We start from the raw sequence: 20204 nt of genomic DNA, 5'->3' as shown, positions 1-20204 counted from the left end.
AAAGGGTTGAAACGCGTGGGTGTGGATCATCTTTGAAAGGGAATCCATTATCTCTCAAGTTCATTATTGTCTAATCAAGTCATGATGTTACTCTTTTTTTTATGGGTCGTATCAAAGCCATGCTTCTACATGGCATAGTCTCCTTCCACCAGCGCCTAGAAGACTCAACTCCTCGTCCTTACGGAGAACATCCATTTTCCGACTTATTTATTCCAATACTCGGAGAGCATCCGTAAAATAAGACAGATCACATGTGCCCAGTCGCGTGACGAAGGAGATGTGGGAGCCTGTTTTCCGTGCCTTGCCGACAAGCCAAATACTATTGAACAGCCACACATGTAGTCGATGTGCTGCACATCGAGTCAGTCAGAACCGATCCACTCGGTGATAGCTCAGAATTAGGTCCTTTCCAGCTGGACTTCCTCAGCTCCGATGAAATACACCGTGCCTTGCCGTGAAACAGGGTACATCATTAAGCTCAAACGCCGAACCTGCACACCAACTTGGCGACATCTATACTTCATAGTTCTCAAAGTTTTTAGAACCAGATCTTAATCAACTCTTCACTAACAGCACTTGGTGTTAGGACACCACTGTCTGTGATCAAGGCGGATATGAGATGGGGCGGTGTGAAGTCCACCACATCCGAACTATGAGCTACCGACTGTGGCTTGTGGCCGTCAGTGATATCTTCTTCAGTGTTGAAGTCAATCACTCGTTGTTCAATGGGTAGATCATATTGCCCAAGTGGGTACAGTCGGACAAATTTGTGGCTTTCCGCCACGGCGTAGAAAGGCTTTGCCATAGCCTTGGCAAGAAGGCCGATTTGGTAGGTTCCCATGCGAGACACAATGCCTCCATTTTCCACCACACCTTCCGCACCCACGATGACAATGTCCGCCTTTCCAAGTGAGTATGCAACGGCTGATTCTGGAATCGTAGCAACAGGGACACCCTTTGCGCGCAACGCGCGCACTGTTTCCATACCCTCAGGTTCCGCAGAAGAGTCCTTGGCAGGAGAAAGGACATAGATGACACGGAAACGCACCGCAGAAGGCCCACCCTTCTCATCAGCAGCCTTCTGCAATAATGAAGCGACGACTCGGGATCCACCGTTCGTCAATACTGTACTGCCATCCCGAACAAATCCCCTTCCAAACGCAGCAATCTTGTCTCGGCTTTCCTTTGCACGTCTGATGAACAACCGACCGTTCGAGAGAAGATGGGCTCTGATAGCGTTGAAATCTCCAGCGGGCCCTAGCTGACCTGGTCGCTGTAGCGTAGTAATCAGATACCGTTGGAAGAGATCGGTTCCAGCCGAGAGACCAATGGGATTAGGGATTGATTTTTTCAGGTGGGCGGTAGACTTTGCGAGTAAATCGAGGGTTTCTGATATCGTTGACGAAGGAGAGTGTGTGAGAAGTAATACCAAAGCTTCGATGGCAGCAATTGGCATGGTCAAGTCCGGATCCGAGCGAAGCAGCTCATTGTAAGTTGCGACAATGCTGGCGACAGATTAGCCTATTGCAAGACTCAAGGTTTAGCAGTGTATGAAACTCACTCGAAGGGCTTGGCAGCTTCTGATGGTGCCGGCGTAGTGGACGCCATAATGACTGTTTGGAGAACACTTGGTGACTTGATAGTCTCTTCAAAAGCATTAGAACTCAATATAGCGAAGAGTCATCGAAACCTTGAAAGCGACGTGGGTAGTGTTTGTGCTGTTTGCATCACTGCCCCTCTCAATACGCGCTAGTCCTGTTCGGTTGCCCTGCGAGGCCCTTGGCGGTAAACAATCATCATAACATTCAACTACCCACCACGATTATTTTCCGACCCGTATCGTTTCTGTCAGACTTCAGTTCAGAGTGAGGTCTGTCTGATAAAATGGCTTATAATCACCGAATGAGCCAGCAATTTCGTGGCTCCCAGCAACAGCACGGCAGAGGTCGCAAGAAGGAAGATGAGAACGATGCATTAATGCGCCTGGTCAGTATATTGCTTAAGCAGCCATCTGCCCATTACTGTAATGATTCTCTAACAGTGACAACAGCCTGATAAGGAGATTGCAGGATGTATTAACGATATCGGTATACCTTTCACTGCTGCAGACCTTATCAAGCCGAACCCCCAACAAATCCAGATGGTATTCGAATGGTTCGCTGAGCTCCTTATGAACATCACCCATGAAGCAGTGGAGCCTGCAATGCGCGCAGCGGCAGATGATGTTGGCGGCGACTTTCCCGATATTGTCCCTGCCGATACACGGAACCTCATGGGGTTCTTCGTCAGCCTAAGAAAGCTTCTGATGGAGGTGGGTGAAACCTTTACCAGGATTGTCACTGTCTATCTATCCTGTGAGCGCAGCTAACTCGTCTCACAACATAGTGCGGGGTCAACGATTTTACTTTTACGGACCTAACAAAGCCTACGCACGATCGCTTGGTCAAAATATTCTCTTATCTTATCAACTTTGTTCGATTTCGCGAGTCTCAAACGCCCGTCATTGATGAGCATTTCAACAAGTCAGAGAAGACCAAGGCACGGATTGATACCTTATATGCAGAGAACCAAGAGATGGAGCAACGCCTGGAGGAGATGCGCCGGAATCTACGAGCCAACGAAGCACAGGTAAAGGATAAAGTTAGGAGAAACGACGAATTAAAGGCGCGACTACTCGAGTTGAGACGGAACCAGGAGCGGGTTGCTGAGACATTGGAACGAGTCAAGGCAGATAAAGCTAGACGGCAAACGCAGCTAGAGGAGAAGACGGAGAAAGTCGTGCGTACCCGACAAGAGGTTGAGAAGCTCCGCCCATATGCCATGGAAAGTCCGGTCAGTCTCCAGGCCTCTCTGACCGAGCTGTCGGAGAATCTACTACGTGAGAAAGCTCAGATCGATGCGATGGAGAAAAGGGCGAGAGCACTTCAAACTTCATCAGATACGTTCACGGTCGTCAGCAATGATGTCCAGGCTTGCGTTAGGCTTCTTGAAGACATCTCTGCGGAGTTGCAAAAGGAGGAGGATGAAGAATCACGAGCATCTCGGAACAAGGAAGCGATCTCAGAAAGAGGCAACAGCGTCAGAGAAGTGGAACAAACTGAAAAGTTGCTGCAGCGACAGTTAGCAAGATGGAATGAAAGGATTGAAACCCTGCGAAAGAATGCGCAAGAGAAGGCAGAGGCAGCGCAGGCCCGGATGGAGGAACTCCGGGAGGTCCAGAAACAGCTTCGTGAAGAGCGCGCAGAAAAACAACGTGATATGGAGAGAAGGAGGATTAGAATTGAACAAACTGAGAAAAAGGTATGATTTCGGCCCTTCTGTGGTTGTTCCGATGGCTAACTCGTATCAGATGGTGGACCTCAAGGAAAACATCGAAAGCGAAATTCAAAGTGCCCATGATGAATATTTGAGGCTGGAATCGCATATCAAACTTTATATTACGGAAATGGAAAAGTGTATATGAGTCACGGAGTCATGTTGCTTGTTTTTTAGGAGTTATATGGTCGGCTCAAGGATACCCGGTTGGTTGCGGTTTTACACTAGCAAAACGATAGAACATAATTCCATAACATAACACTACTTCAATTCATTTATTGACCCAATGACGCTAGTAACTTTCATATCTGGGGCAGGGTGGCTTGATTCGATAAATTCGAACCACCGTTGGGCGACCCTGTTGACAGGCACACTCCGTCCAAGCCAAGCACTTCCCCCCCGTCGCACTGAACTGTTAAGCAATGGGACATTAGTGTACCATAGTATTTCACCCCGTTCGTCGTCATTCTGGGTTGAAGCATCTTGGCATTCGCAAAGCACAAGATCCATTCCCTCCCTTGAGGCAGCCTCAACAGCGGTCGCAAAAGTCCTGGATAATCCCTGAGCAGAGAACTCTGAAGTTTGCAGGTGCAAAGCTACTAGGTCAAGAATGGCCATTAAAGGCTTCTGTGTCTTTGGTTCTTCGGCGACAGGCCCTTGCATGAGGTCATCAGACGAAGGTAGCACAGAGAGATAAGCTCGAAGATTCTCTAATGTCGGGCAGTAGACGAGCTTGATTCTGTTTGACTCTGAGAGGAGTCCAATGGTTTTTGTAAGGATTGGGTGGCTCTCCGCAGTTTTGCTTAAATGAGCGTGCGTGATGGCGAGCAACTGCTTGAGAAAAGTATCTCGAGTCGAACAGATGATTAAAACTGTTCTGCTGGCGTCATGGTCGAGGATGTATTGTACCAAGTCTGTCACCCAGTTGCCAATATATATTTGGCGGGCTGGTATGATAGTTGTCATGCTTGTCCGAATGAAAGGTTAGGAACCGTAGCTGATGAAATGAAAGATGTCGTCATAGTTAAATACATAAACGATTTCATTCAAGCACCTTAAGCAGGAACATTGTTTAATACTGGTATTCAATGATACGTCGCGCGATGCCGGCAAGCTGAATTGGTGAGTTGCGGGGAGACGGGCAGCAGTTCATCTAATTAGTTCCATTTATTAGGTGTTATCGTCACCTGCCCGCTCTCCGCCGCAAACTCTCAACTCTTTCTACCCCCTTCACTTCCTTAGGGACAATACACCCACTCAAAACCAGAAATTTAGTGTGTGCCCCAAAGAGGGCCTTGGGGTCAAGATGGAGACTATCTCCCGGATATCGTCGATGCTGGAAACAGGTAATAGAAACGCTGTCATCCTCTTATGATAGAGCCCGCCGAATTGAGTAGCTGACTGTTTGTAGCTCGAGAGCTCACTCTTGAAGCAGCTCAGTCCGCAGCAATGACCAGAGGCTCCAGTACAGGCCTTACGTCCCACGACGTGACCATCTCACATATCAAAAAGCTACTCGATAGTCGTCATGATCGGGAAGTCCTGGATGGCATGCGCAGAGTGATCACGGTATGGAAGAGCTCCGGTTTGACCGAGTCAGTACTGTAGCTGACATTACCTTGCTTCTGTTAATTAGTTGATGTATCGCTCCGAGCCCTCCCTTCCTTTCTTCTCGGCAGTCGTCAAGAATGTCGCAAATGCGAATATCGAGGTTAAGAAGCTTGTTTACATCTACCTGGTTCACCACGCTGAGACCGAGCCCGACCTTGCGCTCTTGTCCATCAACACGATCCAGAAATCGCTTACGGATCAAAGCCCCCAGGTACGGGCCATGGCACTCCGCACAATGTCCGGCATCAGAGTGCCAGTGATCAGCCAGATCGTTTCCCTTGCAATTAAGCGTGGTTGCGGTGATATGAGCCCGCATGTCCGCAAAGCAGCTGCCCTGGCCATTCCGAAGTGCTATCGACTGGACCCGAGCACTCTGCCGCAGTTAATAGGCTACCTCTCTACGCTACTAGGCGATACCCAGTATTTCGTCGCTGGGCCGGCTGTCTCTGCTTTCTTAGAAGTTTGTCCCGATAGAATCGATCTTATCCACAAGCACTACCGTGCTTTGGTCAAGAAGCTTGTCGATATGGATGAATGGGGCCAGATCGCAACATTACGCCTTTTGACTATCTATGCCCGAAAATGTTTCCCCCCCAGAACCGAGAAAGTTAAACAAGCGGTATCGAAGGCTTCTACGATGATGAAGAGGGAGATGACGAGGGTGGCAAGGAATACGAAGTGCCCATAGTAGATCCTGATCTTGAGCTTTTTCTGCGCTCCTGCAGGCTACTTTTACAAAATCGTAATTCCGCAGTCATTGTGAATATCGTTCGCTGTTTCCTGTATCTCGCCCCGCCAGAGTACCTTGCTGCAGTTGTTGGTCCTTTGGTCGCTCTACTCCGAAGCCCTCAGGACGTGCAGCATATTGTGCTCTACAACATTGTTGCTGTTTGCTTGCGTCATCCCGCGCCTTTCAGAAAATATGTCTCTCACTTCCTCGTCCGTGCCTCAGATCCACCTCATATCTGGCGTCTAAAGCTTGAGATTCTCACGATCCTTTTCCCTCATTGTGGTATACACTTGAAGGGCGTGATTCTTAGCGAACTCGAACATTTCTCCCAGGGAACGGATCCCGACCTGGTGCGTGAGAGCGTTCGCGCAATCGGACGCTGTGCGCAAAGCGACCCTAGCACGGCTGGTCATTGTCTTCGCCTACTGCTCAACCAAATTATTAGCCTGGACGACAATCTAGTATCTGAATCCTTGACTGTGATCCGACATCTAATCCAGCAAGATCCAGCTTCGCATGAACAAACGGTCATTGAGTTGGTGAAACACCTCGGATTGACGAATAATCCGGATGCTAGAGCGACTATTGTATGGTTAGTCGGGGAATATGCGGGTACAGAACCGGAGAGGAACTTTGCGCCAGATATTCTGCGAATTCTGGTACAGGACTTTGCCAATGAGGCAGAAGCCGTGAAACAACAGATTGTTCTCTTAGGGGCTAAGGTGTATCTACACTACCTTATAAGGAACCCTCCCAAGGAGGAACAGCAGGCAAGCCCCAAGGTCGAGCAGCAATATAAGAATGAGTGGACCGACGATCAGGATGAGGAGAAAAACGAAGAAAACAAGCACGATGAACAGAAATCTGAACCGGAGGAAGATAGAATTACTCTCCTTTGGAGATATCTTCTCCTCCTTGCTAGATATGACAGCTCATATGATCTACGTGACCGTGCTCGACTATACAAAGCTCTTCTTTCTTCACCTTCCTCGACGCAGCTTGCGAACTTGCTGCTTCTCGCACCGAAACCAGTACCCCACGCCCCTAGCCCATCTGAGACAAGAAAGGATCTTTTGATTGGTTCTTCTACCTTGATTGTTGGCCCGGACGCGGGTCCTCATGGTCTCACAGGTTATAAAAACCTCCCTGACTGGGTTGAGTTAGGGAAAGAACCTGATCCCAGCCTTCGGGAACCAGATGTCAAATCCGAACTTACAGAAAAAACACCTGCGACTGCAGGTGAACGTCTTGATAGAGCCCTACGTGAGCATCAGAACACTGTCGCGGCTGCAAGTAGACAGCCGAACGGGCGCATGCCAGCAGCGGCATCGGCGACGAAGAATAAGACTCTCGATCAATGGTTAGAGGACGATGAATCTGAAGAAGAAACAGAGTCGGAAGAAGAGGTTACGGACTCTGAGGAGGAGACTGAAGAGGAGACTGAAGAGGAGACAGACGAGGAGGAAGAAGATGAGGAGGAGGAGACCGAAGAAGAGACAGATTCGGATGACGGTGAAGAAGCAAGGCAACTCTTAACCCAGAGTGATACGCATATTCAAGGATCCTCGAGGGATGTACTTTGATGATTTGGGGACATCTGGAACTACATGAACCTTGGGATAGAAACATATATAGAGGACAGCTTAGAAACTCAATAACATAGACTTATCGTTCAGGCTTGCTAAACATTCGAAAAACAAATCAATAGTTACAAGAGAATGTCACTTACCCGATTCAAGTACTTGTAAGTAGTGCAATGAATCTACAATCATGCCACCAACTTAGGGCATCCATTACCTGATTATTATGCCACCGGCTGGCCGGATTTCCTATTGCAGGCCCATACCCTAAGAAACATTATCACATGAGTCAGCTTTCGTTTATATGGGGATCCCTTACAACATGTGTATGTATCTTATCATTACTTTGGGTAATACCACTAGCTCAAAGATATAGATATCTAGAATTAATATGGTAAAGGAGATTGTAGACATGAAGCGATGCCTGTTTATATAATTTTTACGTTTTTAGGATAATGAAACATAATATCTTAAACTGCACCTCGAATTAAATAGATTAGTAGCTTATCTATAACTAAACAACCTTAGTGCTTACCGATTGTTGAATTATTGTAAAAATTCCATGTACCTTTTTATAGAGGTTGCCTACATAAGAGGTACAATGACCGCTGGGCCGGCCTGGCCGTTAAGCTTGCGGGGTCGTGTATACCGCGCCCCGAATTATTCACTAGTAGAGCACTATATATTACGAGGAACCCCATACAATGCAACCCCACCTCCCTTGCACAACATATATCCTTCCACGTCTACCACGTGTTGCCATTCCATAAGATGGCATGGTCAAGCCTGTCAGAAGTTTTGACGGCAGCGTCATTAGACTTAACCCCCTATGAGGATCTTTACAAGTATTTCCATGCGCATCCCGAACTTTCTCGGCAAGAGAAATCTACATCGGAAAAGCTCGCGGCACATCTGGCCCAGCTGAACGTCTATGAGCTTCATACCAACATCGGAGGATACGGCCTAGCGGGTGTGTTTCGAAATGGCGAGGGCAAGACTGTGCTCCTGCGAGCGGACATGGACGCCCTGCCAGTCAAGGAGATGACCGGGCTCCCTTATGCAAGCGTCTCCACCATGCGCGATACGGAAGGGAATGAAAAGCCGGTAATGCATGCTTGCGGTCATGATATGCATATTACATGTCTCCTAGCAGCAGCAGAGACGCTTGTAAAGATGCGGGATGCGTGGAGTGGGACTTTAATTGTGCTGTTCCAACCAGACGAAGAGCGAGGTGGAGGCGCGCAGGCGATGGTTGACGATGGGCTTTATTCTAAGATTCCGGTTCCTGATTACGTCCTTGGTCAGCACGTCATGAGAATGCGGGCTGGAAGTGTTGGCTCTCGCCCTGGAGCCATCATGGCTGCTGCCGACAGCATGAAGATCACAGTCTTTGGGCGTGGCGGCCATGGATCTCAGCCTCATCAGACGGTGGATCCAGTGATTCTTGCTGCACACATTGTTATTCGACTACAGAGTATCGTGAGCAGAGAGATCAACCCAAGCGACCTCGCTGTCTTGACCGTTGGAAGTCTCCAGGCCGGGCAGACAGAGAACATCATTACCGACAGAGCCGAGATCGGTGTTGACTTTCGATCTGTTAAATTAGAGATCCGGGAACAAATCATCTCTGCAATTAAGCGTATCGTCGAGGCTGAGTGCGCGGCGAGTGGCTCACCCAAGCCCCCTGTGTTCACTCCGACAAGGCGCTTCCCGCCTACCGTGAACGACAAAGATGCTGCATCTCAAGTTGCCGCGACATTCGCGACTCACTTTGAGGACTTCGATGACGACGTACCGCGAACCAACGTTAGTGAAGATTTCTCTACGCTGGCAACCTGCCGAGGGATCCCGAGCTGTTTCTGGCTTCTGGGAGGCATTGATCTTGAACTGTGGGATCAGGCACAGGCAGATTCTCGCACGGAAGAGATCCCCGGGAATCACTCGGCGCTTTTCGCACCTGTTATCCAGCCAACGATGAGAGTTGGAGTGGATGCGTTGTGCCTTGCTGCCTTGACTTTCTTGAAAAAGTGATTACTCGGGGCATGAAAGGACGGTTGCGAAATGCTGTACCAAGAATCTCTAGAATTGTAGAATGCTTGTGAAGCTTAGAACGCTACTAAGTATATCCGATAAACAGGTTGTAGACATTGCATATCTAAAATGCGCCAAATTCTGCGCTTGCTGGCATACATGAACATGCGGGATAGGGGGAATATCTAAATCAAGTACACAACAAGCGGCCAGCACCATATACCCATTTGAGGATAATGCCTCAAGCAAATAAATACCAGACGGACTTGCTTGTTATGTAAGGTTAGCGCCACGAACTCGAAGCGCAGGTCTCAGTCCAGGGTAACGCCTTGGTGAGAATAGTAGGGGTTGTATACTTCGCGAGGGAGTAAAAGGCGGCGAGGGTCTAGGCCCATTCCAGAAAGGGAAAGCCCTAACATACCTAGTAGCCTCCGCAGATATGAAGTTATTCAATACTATTAACTACTCCGCAAGTGCTCCGTATATCATGTTGAGGCGAGCGACCCCACGTGCTCACTTATCCATTTTAGGCTCCACTCCAGAAAACAGGCGGTGTGGTACGGCACAATTCAAATTAATTGGATCCGCTGCGTGCCAGTGGCACCGCTATTGTGATGACCGAGAGTTATCGATGTGTCCAGATCCTTTGCCGACGATGAATTGATTTCTAAGAAAACCCATTCGAGATTTTATGTCGCGATCCGAACCCTGCCTGGACATTCTTCTTGCCATCATTTAGCCCTTTGAGCTACACGGGCTCAGTTGGCACTGTTCACATACGTCCTGCTATATCTGTTGGTCATGATGCGAACTAGTACTGCAACAACTTCTCACACAGACATACTATACTTCCTCGACACGACCTGCGCACTGTTTATTTCCCTATCCCGACGCGCTCAGTGACATCTCGCGCTTAGAATATCTCGAAACTTGACCCAGTCGTTTCATCATCGTTCTACTATACCAGCATAGAAGTGTTTCCAATCATCCATTCAGATATATCCAAACAAAATGCCTGGCTTACCGGGTAAGTTAAGAACCCCACAGCCTCCTTGTCTGCGTATGTGTGTGCTAGACTAACTTTCATTGTGTCGTAGCGAGTATCGACCTAGACGAGTGTATAGAGAGGCTCTATAGAAAGGAGTTACTGGCAGACTCTGTGATTGAGGCAATATGCGCCAAAGCTAAAGAGCTGTTGATGAAAGAGAGCAATGTGGTCCATATTGCGGCACCGGTAACGGTAGTGGGAGATATTCACGGGCAATTCTTTGATATGCTTGAAATATTCAAGATCGGAGGCTTCTGCCCGAACACAAATTATCTATTTCTAGGTCAGTTCAGGGACTACGCAAATCCAGAATTCTGTTGGACCGTTCAGCTAATACTTCATGCTTTTTTTCACTACAGGCGATTACGTAGATCGCGGTTTATTCAGTGTGGAGACAATCTCCCTTCTTGTCTGCTTGAAGTTACGATACCCTCATCGTGTGCATCTTATTCGAGGAAACCACGAGTCTCGCGGTGTCACGCAGTCCTACGGATTCTATACCGAGTGCGTGCGGAAATACGGCAACCCCAACGTCTGGCACTACTTCACTGATATGTTCGACTTCCTCACCCTGAGCGTGGTTATTAACGATCAAATCTTCTGCGTGCACGGCGGCCTCTCCCCCTCCATCCATTCTATAGACCAGATTAAAATCATTGACCGTTTTCGTGAGATCCCTCATGAAGGCCCCATGGCCGATCTGGTCTGGTCCGATCCGGATACCGAACGCGATGAGTTTTCCCTTTCGCCAAGGGGAGCCGGGTATACATTCGGCGCGCAGGTTGTCCGGAAATTCCTCGAAGTCAATAGCATGTCTCATATTCTGCGGGCGCATCAACTATGTCAGGAGGGGTATCAGGTTCTCTACGATGACCGGCTAAGCACCGTATGGAGTGCACCGAACTACTGCTATCGGTGTGGTAATCTTGCCAGTGTCCTCGAAGTTAGCGATACCGGTGAGAGGTTTTTCAACATCTTCGACGCGGCTCCAGAGAACGATGTCCATCGCAACGAGCAGCAAGCGCAGCAGAATAAGGACGGACAGAACCCGGTAATTGACTACTTTTTGTGATACCCTTTTTTTTTATTTGTTTCCTTCCATGTCCCATTTATTCAATACAATCTTTTCTTGTTTGGAGTTTGGTAGATGATGGGCAAAGCATTTTATATAGACAGCATTGCGTTCAAATAGCGGTGAAGACTACCAGCAAATGAACACACAAGACTATATATATCTATGTGGTATTTGTATGTCTGGAGCACTTAGAGAAACGGGATCCAATTATTAGGACCTATATACGACAACCCAAGAGTGTGTGTCATGGGGATGTAGTTCTGAGAGAAGGTCAAAAATTCCAAGAACGCAGTTCCGTACAACGCTTGCAAATTTCAAAGAATGCTGGTCATGACAGAGTCGTAGTTCATCCGGGAACCGTCAGATTTACCAATCCTTCGCGATATCAAACGACCACTCGAACTGCAGATGGGTGTGGTCGTCGTCATCCAGGAATTTCGAAACCGCGTTGTAATGGCCCCGAGCGATTATTCCGGAGGGGGCCTCTTCCTCTTGGACTGAAAAAGAAACGAGGGAATTAGCACCTAGATTACGGCCGCAGACGCACCAGAGGCAGAGCAAACTTACACTTCTTCTCGTAAACGGGCTTGTCGGTGGTGTTGGGGGCATAGCTGCCCAGCATCTCTTCGTCCTTGCTAACTCTAATACCCTTTCTTTTCACGACCTGCAGGTACTTCAGACCGCTCAGGACCTCATGGTGCACCTGGAAGACGACCTTGATCCGGAAGTGGGCACCCTCCTTGATGGTGAATGGCTTGTCCTTGAGAGTATCAACTGCACCGGGCGCGGACACGTCGATGACCACATCGGAGCGTCCCTCAACCTCCAGGGCGAGAGACTTGATAATGCACTTTCGGGGGTCGTTGGGGTCTCCAATTGATGCACCGGTTGCAAGGCCTAGAGAGGCCTTCCAGCGGTTTAGGGATTCGTCATTCTTATCTGATGAGGATCAAGATTTAGCATAGGCGTATAGCATGATGGAAGAGGGTCAAATGGCCAGACTAGCTCGGGTGGCAGCTGGAATGGAGCCATAGCTCCCGTTCTTGCATAACGGCAAGGGGCGATGCCACGAGGCAGGGTGGTGCATCATGAAATTCGAGATTCACATATGGACGGAGAGATCTACATACCAAGCTCAGTGTACTCATTGATTGTCTTCTTCTCTCCAACCTTGAAACCCTCGGTCTTGGAGGCAATGAGATCTTCTTCGTGCTCGGGCATTGTGTCGGTAGGAGCTTGGTGGGGTATTAGTATATGTGGTAGTGTGTAGCCTAAGGGGAAGTGGGATGACTGAGGATAGATCACTTATGTAGAGTAAGTAGATCCGGGGAGAAAGGGGAGATATACGCAGCGTCAACGGGAATCCACAAGGAAAATTAAGTCTATTCGGCCCTGCAAGGATTTAGGTGAGAGTAGCAAAAAGAACAGCAACAATGAAGACTAAGAGGGGCGGTTTTGTTTTGGTAGTCAAGCACCGGTGGGGGATTCGTTGGCTCTCAGCCCACACAGTGGGGTGCAAAGAAAGGCGGTGGACAAGAGTTTCAGGGGAGGCCCAGAACGACGACGACGACGACGACGACGACGAGACATTTGATTCCAGAAATATCTCCTCACTTTTCCGGGTCCCAACGGGGGGAATTATGTTTGTTCTTGCTCTTTTTTCAAGGTCAATGGCTTTATTGTGACCACAACTATCTCAAAGTGAATTCCATTCGGTGCTGTAAATATGTACATCCTTGGGAGCTGTGGGAGTATCGGTAAACTCCAGTGGCGATGTCAAAATATACTCCATATAAAGCAACAGGTGAATTCTCCCTGCTTGACGCCTTTCCACTCTTTGTAGGTCAACAAACACGGTATGGATATGTGGCTGAGCCTTGAATGAGAATGAAGTGAAAGACAACAAGAAAAAAGTAAGTATCAATGGAACTGCTGTAGGACATCCACCAGAAGACCTTCCCAAGAGATCAATCAACTGTGATGAAACAATTCCTCAACGTATTTCCCGTCACGGGGCAACGGGATCTCCCACCCAACTTGATCAGGCCCTAAGGCACTAATACGGGTGACATACCCAAGCTTGGTCTCATCAGATACCGGGGATCAGCCGGTAGCCGCCGATCCATACCGTCCATGGAATGTCACATGACCTACCCGCATGGCCATTGGTGGAGGAAACTCTGGATGCCAGTCGTTCATTACTGAGTACGAACTGATACGGTATGTCGGGCGTACAGACCTTAACAATCGCCCGCCCGGTTTCCACCTCCATTTATTATTTTCCTCCCCTACTTATCGATTCTCGTATTGATCTTGAGTCAGCTACCACCTGGCTTGTCGCGGGTCTATCGTCTGTGTCCCACAGGTTAAATCGTCCGCCAAGTCGATCGTGATATTATCATCAGGGCATCCTACGTGGTGACGTATTATCACCTAACCCTCGACCAAAGCGGCGAGAGACGCGCCTGCAACGTGGCCGACGTTCTGGCGTCGCATCCTGCTTCACATCACCTCGGAAACTGCTGCCACAACATTCGACCCTCATCTCTAGTTTAATATTTGACCACCCTGACCATTCATCATGGCGCGCTTACTGCCAAAGAAGAACAATCCCCACATCCTCCCACCGGAGACTCCTACCTGTAAGTTCCGACATCGTTTTGTCGCGCGATCCCCAGGGCTCGCTCACCTCCCATCGCGCTTCGGCTTCAAAGCTTGCGCCTGGCTGACATATACATCTCATTGTGACTGTAGACGAGGAACTCTTGCGGTGCCGACGTTTGGGAAAAACAAATCTCACGGTGAGACCTACAGTGATCGGTACGTCGAATGCGACAAAGCCGGAGAACCTTGGACCCTTCGAATATGCGCATTTGCGCGTGAAGCTGCCCAGGGACCTCAAAGGCTCTGAAATATTTCCTTCACATAACACCCAGCAACAACCGGAGACGTACTTTTTGATGGTGAGTCGCCTCCCTGTACCCATCTGTCGGAGTAGTGGCATCGTGTAGAACCGAGAATTAACGCGCGACTTTTTTTTTTGTTTTACCCCCACAGCGACGCAGCAAAGATGGATACGTCAGCGCTACCGGGATGTTTAAAATTGCCTTCCCCTGGGCAAAATTGGAGGAGGAGCGGACTGAGCGTGAATATGTGAAGGCTCGTAAGGAAACCAGCGAGGATGAAATCGCCGGAAATGTTTGGATCTCGCCAATACTAGGTAGGCCCCTTCAATTGATGCTGCTCGCGAACATGCATATCTAACTGTTCGGTAGCTCTCGAGTTAGCAAAGGAGTATCAGATGTATGATTGGGTACGAGCATTGCTTGATCCCACCGAGATTGTACAGACCCCATCCAGTACGAAGAAGCACATGCAGATCACCCCACCTCCTCGATTCGATTTGCCCCCGATTGAAGCACCAGCCCAGCTTACTGCGGCACCGCGCCTGCGAAGAGGCCGGTCTGCTTCCCCCAGCAAAAAGCTCCCTTCCCCACAAAAGCTCTCTTCCCCGCGCAAGGCAAGGAGCACGAGAGCTAGGGAAGTCAAGGACGTGAAGGAGGCAACCAGTGAGGCAAATGCAAACCTTCAGTCTGCCTTGGATGCTACAGCCGAGTCCGGATCGGTCAATGGCACCATCCAACCCAGTGTGGAACGCGATGAAGAGAGAGTGGCCCCTACTCCCAAGAAGTCTGCGTCAACACCAAAGTCCACGAAGACACCCAGAGCTGCCCGGGCAAAGGAGCTTAAGGAGCTGAAGGAGCTCAAAGAGGTCGAGGAGGTCGAGGAGGTCGAGGAGACCAAGGAGACCAAGGAGACCAAGGAGACCAAGGAGACCAAGGAGGAGAATGTCAAACTGGAGGTTGGAACTAATGCCGACGAAGCCAAAGATGTACAAACGACCCAGACCACCGTCTCGGTGGAATTACCCGTTTCTCTCCTTCCGGATGCTCCATCTGCGGAAGATACCGAACAAATGATTGCCAAGGCCAAGGAAATGGTAGAAGAGGCTGCTAAGCTTCAGAGCACAGAGGAGGAGCCCGTGCCATCGTCATCAAAGGCTGCTAAGAAGCGCAACATCGAAGAAGCGCTCAGTGACGACGAGGAGGACGAAGAAACAAAGGCCCTGCGGACCAAGAGGGCAAAGGTCTTGGAAGAGAAGTTGAAGCGTGAACGTGTTAGGAACCGCGCTCTTGTCGGCGTCACTGCTGCTTTTGCACTTGCGTAAGTTGGCCGACTTCCCTTACTGTTTATTCCTGAGCTAACTCATCACCAGGGCTTCCATTCCTTATTTCTTTTAGAGGTTCTATTACCAGCTGTATTGGGCGCCTTCCTATGGAACAATTGTCCCGAGTGACCGTCGCGTTTTCCATCGATGAACACTTCCTTTGCCGAACCTTGTCCCCATTCGCCTTAGGTTCTAGATTGCTCCCTCCTTTCCCCCGGAAAGGGATCTAGTTCTCTCGACCTGTATACCCTCTCCCTGCAACCACTCTTCTAGCTGCATTGTGATTTTGCCCTCACAGAACTTCCTGATGTATCGTATTTACACCCTTACCCTTTCTAATCTTTGCGCGTTGGTTGCAAGAAGGAGAGCCCTTTTCTCGGAAATGGTGGTCATTGATCGGCTTTTTGATTTCGCCCGGTGGTCCTGGAGATCAAAACACTCTCTACATGCGCATTCTCCTATTTTTTTCCTGGATACCTGATATACTAACTATAATCCTTTGTTTCTTTTCGCTGCCTCTATTGATCGGATGGTTTTTGATGGGCACTCGGGATGGTCTCTTATGGTTCGGTAGCACAGGATGTGAAATGCAAATGCAATAAAAATGAGATGATGTAGCCATGGTATACTATGCAGGCTGTTTTCTATAATTCCCGTAAAGGTAGGGGTTTACTCTTAAAGTAGGGCATTTTGTAACCGACGTTGTAGTTAAGTTAGTCTGGAACCTTTCCGCTGCAAACATGATAAACACCGTCACCTCCGCCGTTAGCTTGGATAATGATCTTTAAGCTCCCCGAACATCTTGTCGTGGTTTGTTAGGAAATAGCGCCGGTTTTTTTTCTTTTTTTTCCCTCTTTATTTCTCATTTCGTTTTGGAATATAGGATCAGTTGATCCTACCAATGCCATGTCTCTCCCCGGCCTAGACCTCACACAGCCGTCGGCGGACAACCAATTTGCGCCCGCACCACCGACCCAAATCAGTTTGTCGAAGGACTCCGAGTGGAGATTTGAGGTTGCTTTCGGCACAGTTATTCGAGTCAAGGTGAGTAGGCCACCACAAATCTAGTTACGACCCATACATGAAAGTCATAACCGCGACTGACCGGTCCTTCCCAACCATTGGAGGGGTAACTATAGCTCCTCGCTGGCACCGCAGAACTCTTTGGCACCGAACTAGCTCCGTCTCAAACATACACCTTCTCCGGGACGAAAGGCGCAATATACACCTGGCATGGTTGCACACTGGAAGTGAGCGCGGGGGACACAGGACCGTCCGTCGATGGATTGGCACCGGGTGGACTGGGCGGCGCGACACCTCGCGGGCTCGGCGCGGGAGGTTGTCAAAGCGAGTACACGGCGGAGGAGACCCCGATGGTTGAATACGCCAATGTGCATTTTGCGCTAGAGTCCATGCGTCAGGAGGCGAAAGCGACTGGGAAAGACGGTCCGCGCGTGCTGATTCTCGGCCCGGAGAATGCGGGAAAGACAAGTGTCGCGAAGATCCTGACGGCCTATGCGACGAAGGTGGAGAGGCAGCCTATCGTTGTCAACTTGGATCCGAACGAGGGCATGCTTAGTGTCCCCGGGACGTTGACAGCGGCGGCGTTCCGCACTATGATGGATGTTGAGGAGGGATGGGGGAGCAGTCCTATGTCGGGGCCCAGTGCTGTGCCTGTGAAGCTACCGTTGGTCTACTTTTACCCGATGCAGAATCCGCTGGAGGCGGAGGGGTCTGTTTACCGGCCTATTGTGTCGCGGTTGGCGCTGTCGGTGATGGGACGCATGGCGGAGGATGAAGAGGCTAGGGAAACTGGTATTATTGTGGATACGCCGGGGGCTTTAAGTCAGGGTAAACCTGGAAGCCTTGAGATGATCAACCACATCGTGACGGAGTTTTCGAGTATGTTCCTTTGCTTGGTTTACTTATTGTGTAAGGTGGGCATGCACTGACGGATGACAGTTACTACTATCCTTGTCATTGGCTCGGAACGCCTATACAGTCTCATGATGAAGAGCTACGATAACAAGCCGACGTCTGGCGCTTCCGCTGTGGCCTCGGACGAGCGCATTACGGTCGTGAAGCTCTCCAAATCCGGTGGATGTGTCGATCGTGACGCAACATTTATGAAGGGTGTACGGGAGTCCCAGATCCGGACGTACTTCTTTGGAAACCCTATTCCGTCCACTGCATCTGCCGCTCTTTCACTCTCAGCATCGTCCACTACCAACGTGACGCTATCTCCACACGCCCAACAGCTTGAATTCAACACACTAAGTATCTACAATTATACCATCGCATCGCTAGAGGAAGACGAAGACGAATATGACCCGTCTCAACTCGGCGCCGGTGACTCGTTCCTCCCCGGAGGAGGCAACGACGCCGAGGTCAGCCAGACCCAGCCAGACGAGCCTGCTCGAGCGACCCCTTTGCCCGGTATAGTATCCAGCATCGAGAGCGCCACTCCCGCCATGGCCTCGAATGTGCCGTTGAAGAAAGTCTCACCCCCTGCACCATCCACCCTCGCCAATTCTCTCATCGCCATCACCAACGCACCCACGACCGCCAGTGCAGCCGAGGTGCGGGACGCCAGTATCATGGGATTCCTGTACGTGGCCGAAGTGGATAGCGAGAAGGGCAAGATCCGTGCTCTGGCCCCGGTGGGCGGACGAGTGCCCCCGCGGGCAATTGTCTGGGGAAAGAAGTGGCCCGGAGAGGTGGTGGGTTTGGTGGGATAGGGTAGTCGTTCATGGGTATATAATTCAAGAGTACTGGAGTTCGGTCGGGTGGGCACTGGTTCAATGATTGCTAGCCACGGTTCGACCTACAAGTCTATAGCCGATTTCAATATGTATAGGTCACGTTTACAACTACTCAAAATGACCAGTCAAGGCATCAAACTTCCCCTTGCAGCCTATCAGGATACTAGTCGCTGTGGGTATGTTGGTTGTACCTCAGAATGAAACCGATGAGGTCACCAGATAACTAGAGATCAGACAATATGCAGTAGATTCTCGTTCCCATCCAACCAAAACCGAACGGTGTTGCTTGGCGCTCCCATCGGGCAAAACCCAACACAGCCACTAAACAGCGCTGCATGTCAGAAGTACTACTAGTAGTAACACAGTACTACATATAAGCACCAGCGAAATCCCCCCTACGTCAGACTAGAATTAGAACGGGTGCTCCATGCGATACACAGTAAACCCCACTCTAAAGCACAAGGGAAAAACAGTATACATACCTCCGAATCCAGCCATCTCCCAACGAACAACATATCATGAACTGGCTCAGACGGCTCCTCCCCATCACGGACCCGCAGCTCCGCCGGCAGAAAAAGGCCCAGCGACACCGCGGTCGGCAGGCCCGGGCTCGGGAACGTGAACTGCGCCGCCAACGGGGCGATTCAGTTCGAAACGCTAAGTTCTTTACCCGCGGAGGGCCCGTCGCGGTCGTCTGGTGATTTTTTTTTGTTGTTGTTTGGTATGTGTTGCTTTTAGGCTCTCTGCATGTCATGGCATGGCATTCCTATTCTAATCTTATCTATTATGTTTAGTGACTACGAAAGAAGTATCTGATATCCTACCATACACACACAGAGAGAGAGAGGGAGAGAACATTCAATACATAACGAATCACCACAAACCGATCCGACACCGCCTCCTTATCGCTATCAAATCCCCGATCAAACCAACCTCATACATACATACGGAGTAGTATACATACCGAGTTCACCCCCCAAAACCAACCAACCAACACCAAACCCCCCCCCCTTACAAAAAAAACCAACGAACAAATTAGAAAAGAACAAACAGAAAACAAGAGGAAATGCTCCTCCCACGCCGCAAACTCAAACGCCTTCTATTAACCATGCTGCTCCCGTTCCTCCTCACGCTAACGCTGCTCACCCCCTTCTACCTGATCTACAAGCCGCCGTCGCTGCTGATCCGCTACTTCCAACACCGCTGGCCGGACACTCTCTGGCACGTGCCGCTCCCCAGCAACAAGAAGCTCATTGCGCTGACCATCGACGACGCGCCGTCCGTGCACACCCCCGAGCTGCGCGCCGTGCTGGCCGACAACGCCGCCGCCGCGACCTTCTTCCTCATCGGGTCCCAGATCCCCGGCCGCGAGGCGGAGCTGCATGAGCTGGTGCGGGCCGGCCATGAGCTGGGGAACCATGCGATGCGCGACGAGCCGAGTCGGAGTCTGAGTGATGGGGAGCTTCGCGAGCAGGTGCGCGTGGTGCAGGATCGCATTCGCGCGGCGTATTCGGCGGTCGGGCGCCGGGAGCCCCGCGAGAGGTGGTTTCGGCCTGGGAGTGGGTTTTTCAGTGAGCGCATGCGGGGCGTGTTGGGGAGTTGGGGTTCAGGATTGTGCTGGGCAGTGTGTATCCGCATGATGCGCAGGTGAAGTGGTGGTGGGTGAATGCCAGGCATATTCTGAGTATGGTTCGCCCGGGGAGTATTGTGATTTGCCATGATCGGCGCGAGTGGACGGTGCCGATGCTGAAGGTTGTTTGCCGGAGTTGAGGAGGAGGGGTATGAGATTGTGACGGTCTCCGACTTGGTTAGGGCTGGGTGGAG

At 50.1% G+C, this 20204-nt stretch overlaps 9 protein-coding genes across 9 annotated transcripts; 6 read left to right on the top strand and 3 right to left on the bottom strand.

Moving 5' to 3' along the window:
• Positions 1 to 538: 538 nt before the first annotated feature.
• On the bottom strand, positions 539 to 1608 carry ABOM_012000 (translation initiation factor eIF2B subunit alpha; the record flags this gene model as incomplete). The annotated part of the gene is made up of 2 exons (XM_022539128.1): positions 539 to 1505; positions 1562 to 1608. The coding sequence occupies 2 exons, from the start codon at positions 1606 to 1608 to the stop codon at positions 539 to 541; spliced, it is 1014 nt and encodes a 337-aa protein (XP_022383039.1).
• Positions 1609 to 1884: 276 nt separating this feature from the next.
• Positions 1885 to 3463, top strand: nuf2 (kinetochore-associated Ndc80 complex subunit NUF2; the record flags this gene model as incomplete). The annotated part of the gene is made up of 4 exons (XM_022539127.1): positions 1885 to 1986; positions 2051 to 2311; positions 2386 to 3300; positions 3350 to 3463. The coding sequence occupies 4 exons, from the start codon at positions 1885 to 1887 to the stop codon at positions 3461 to 3463; spliced, it is 1392 nt and encodes a 463-aa protein (XP_022383040.1).
• A 113-nt stretch (positions 3464 to 3576) lies between these two features.
• Positions 3577 to 4281, bottom strand: ABOM_011998 (uncharacterized protein; the record flags this gene model as incomplete). The annotated part of the gene is made up of 1 exon (XM_022539126.1): positions 3577 to 4281. The coding sequence occupies one exon, from the start codon at positions 4279 to 4281 to the stop codon at positions 3577 to 3579; it is 705 nt and encodes a 234-aa protein (XP_022383041.1).
• Positions 4282 to 4621: 340 nt separating this feature from the next.
• Positions 4622 to 9267, top strand: ABOM_011997 (AP-3 complex subunit beta; the record flags this gene model as incomplete). The annotated part of the gene is made up of 5 exons (XM_022539125.1): positions 4622 to 4661; positions 4727 to 4884; positions 4952 to 5510; positions 5555 to 7168; positions 8054 to 9267. 5 exons carry the CDS (start codon positions 4622 to 4624, stop codon positions 9265 to 9267), a joined length of 3585 nt encoding a protein of 1194 aa, XP_022383044.1.
• Positions 9268 to 10278: 1011 nt separating this feature from the next.
• Positions 10279 to 11387, top strand: ABOM_011996 (serine/threonine-protein phosphatase; the record flags this gene model as incomplete). The annotated part of the gene is made up of 3 exons (XM_022539124.1): positions 10279 to 10294; positions 10365 to 10598; positions 10675 to 11387. The coding sequence occupies 3 exons, from the start codon at positions 10279 to 10281 to the stop codon at positions 11385 to 11387; spliced, it is 963 nt and encodes a 320-aa protein (XP_022383045.1).
• A 369-nt stretch (positions 11388 to 11756) lies between these two features.
• Positions 11757 to 12611, bottom strand: ABOM_011995 (rho GDP-dissociation inhibitor; the record flags this gene model as incomplete). Its single annotated transcript, XM_022539123.1, has 3 exons — positions 11757 to 11887; positions 11958 to 12329; positions 12521 to 12611. 3 exons carry the CDS (start codon positions 12609 to 12611, stop codon positions 11757 to 11759), a joined length of 594 nt encoding a protein of 197 aa, XP_022383046.1.
• Positions 12612 to 13971: 1360 nt separating this feature from the next.
• On the top strand, positions 13972 to 15691 carry ABOM_011994 (putative APSES transcription factor; the record flags this gene model as incomplete). Its single annotated transcript, XM_022539122.1, has 5 exons — positions 13972 to 14032; positions 14145 to 14353; positions 14448 to 14610; positions 14666 to 15614; positions 15667 to 15691. The coding sequence occupies 5 exons, from the start codon at positions 13972 to 13974 to the stop codon at positions 15689 to 15691; spliced, it is 1407 nt and encodes a 468-aa protein (XP_022383047.1).
• An 833-nt stretch (positions 15692 to 16524) lies between these two features.
• On the top strand, positions 16525 to 18356 carry ABOM_011993 (cleavage polyadenylation factor subunit CLP1; the record flags this gene model as incomplete). Its single annotated transcript, XM_022539121.1, has 3 exons — positions 16525 to 16662; positions 16758 to 17520; positions 17581 to 18356. 3 exons carry the CDS (start codon positions 16525 to 16527, stop codon positions 18354 to 18356), a joined length of 1677 nt encoding a protein of 558 aa, XP_022383042.1.
• Positions 18357 to 19488: 1132 nt separating this feature from the next.
• Positions 19489 to 20031, top strand: ABOM_011992 (chitin deacetylase CDA4; the record flags this gene model as incomplete). Its single annotated transcript, XM_022539120.1, has 1 exon — positions 19489 to 20031. The coding sequence occupies one exon, from the start codon at positions 19489 to 19491 to the stop codon at positions 20029 to 20031; it is 543 nt and encodes a 180-aa protein (XP_022383043.1).
• Positions 20032 to 20204: the final 173 nt, after the last annotated feature.

Source organism: Aspergillus bombycis, assembly GCF_001792695.1.
Source record: "Aspergillus bombycis strain NRRL26010 chromosome Unknown contig00220, whole genome shotgun sequence".
NCBI lineage: Eukaryota > Fungi > Ascomycota > Eurotiomycetes > Eurotiales > Aspergillaceae > Aspergillus > Aspergillus bombycis.
This window is presented reverse-complemented; position numbering and strand designations above follow the sequence as displayed.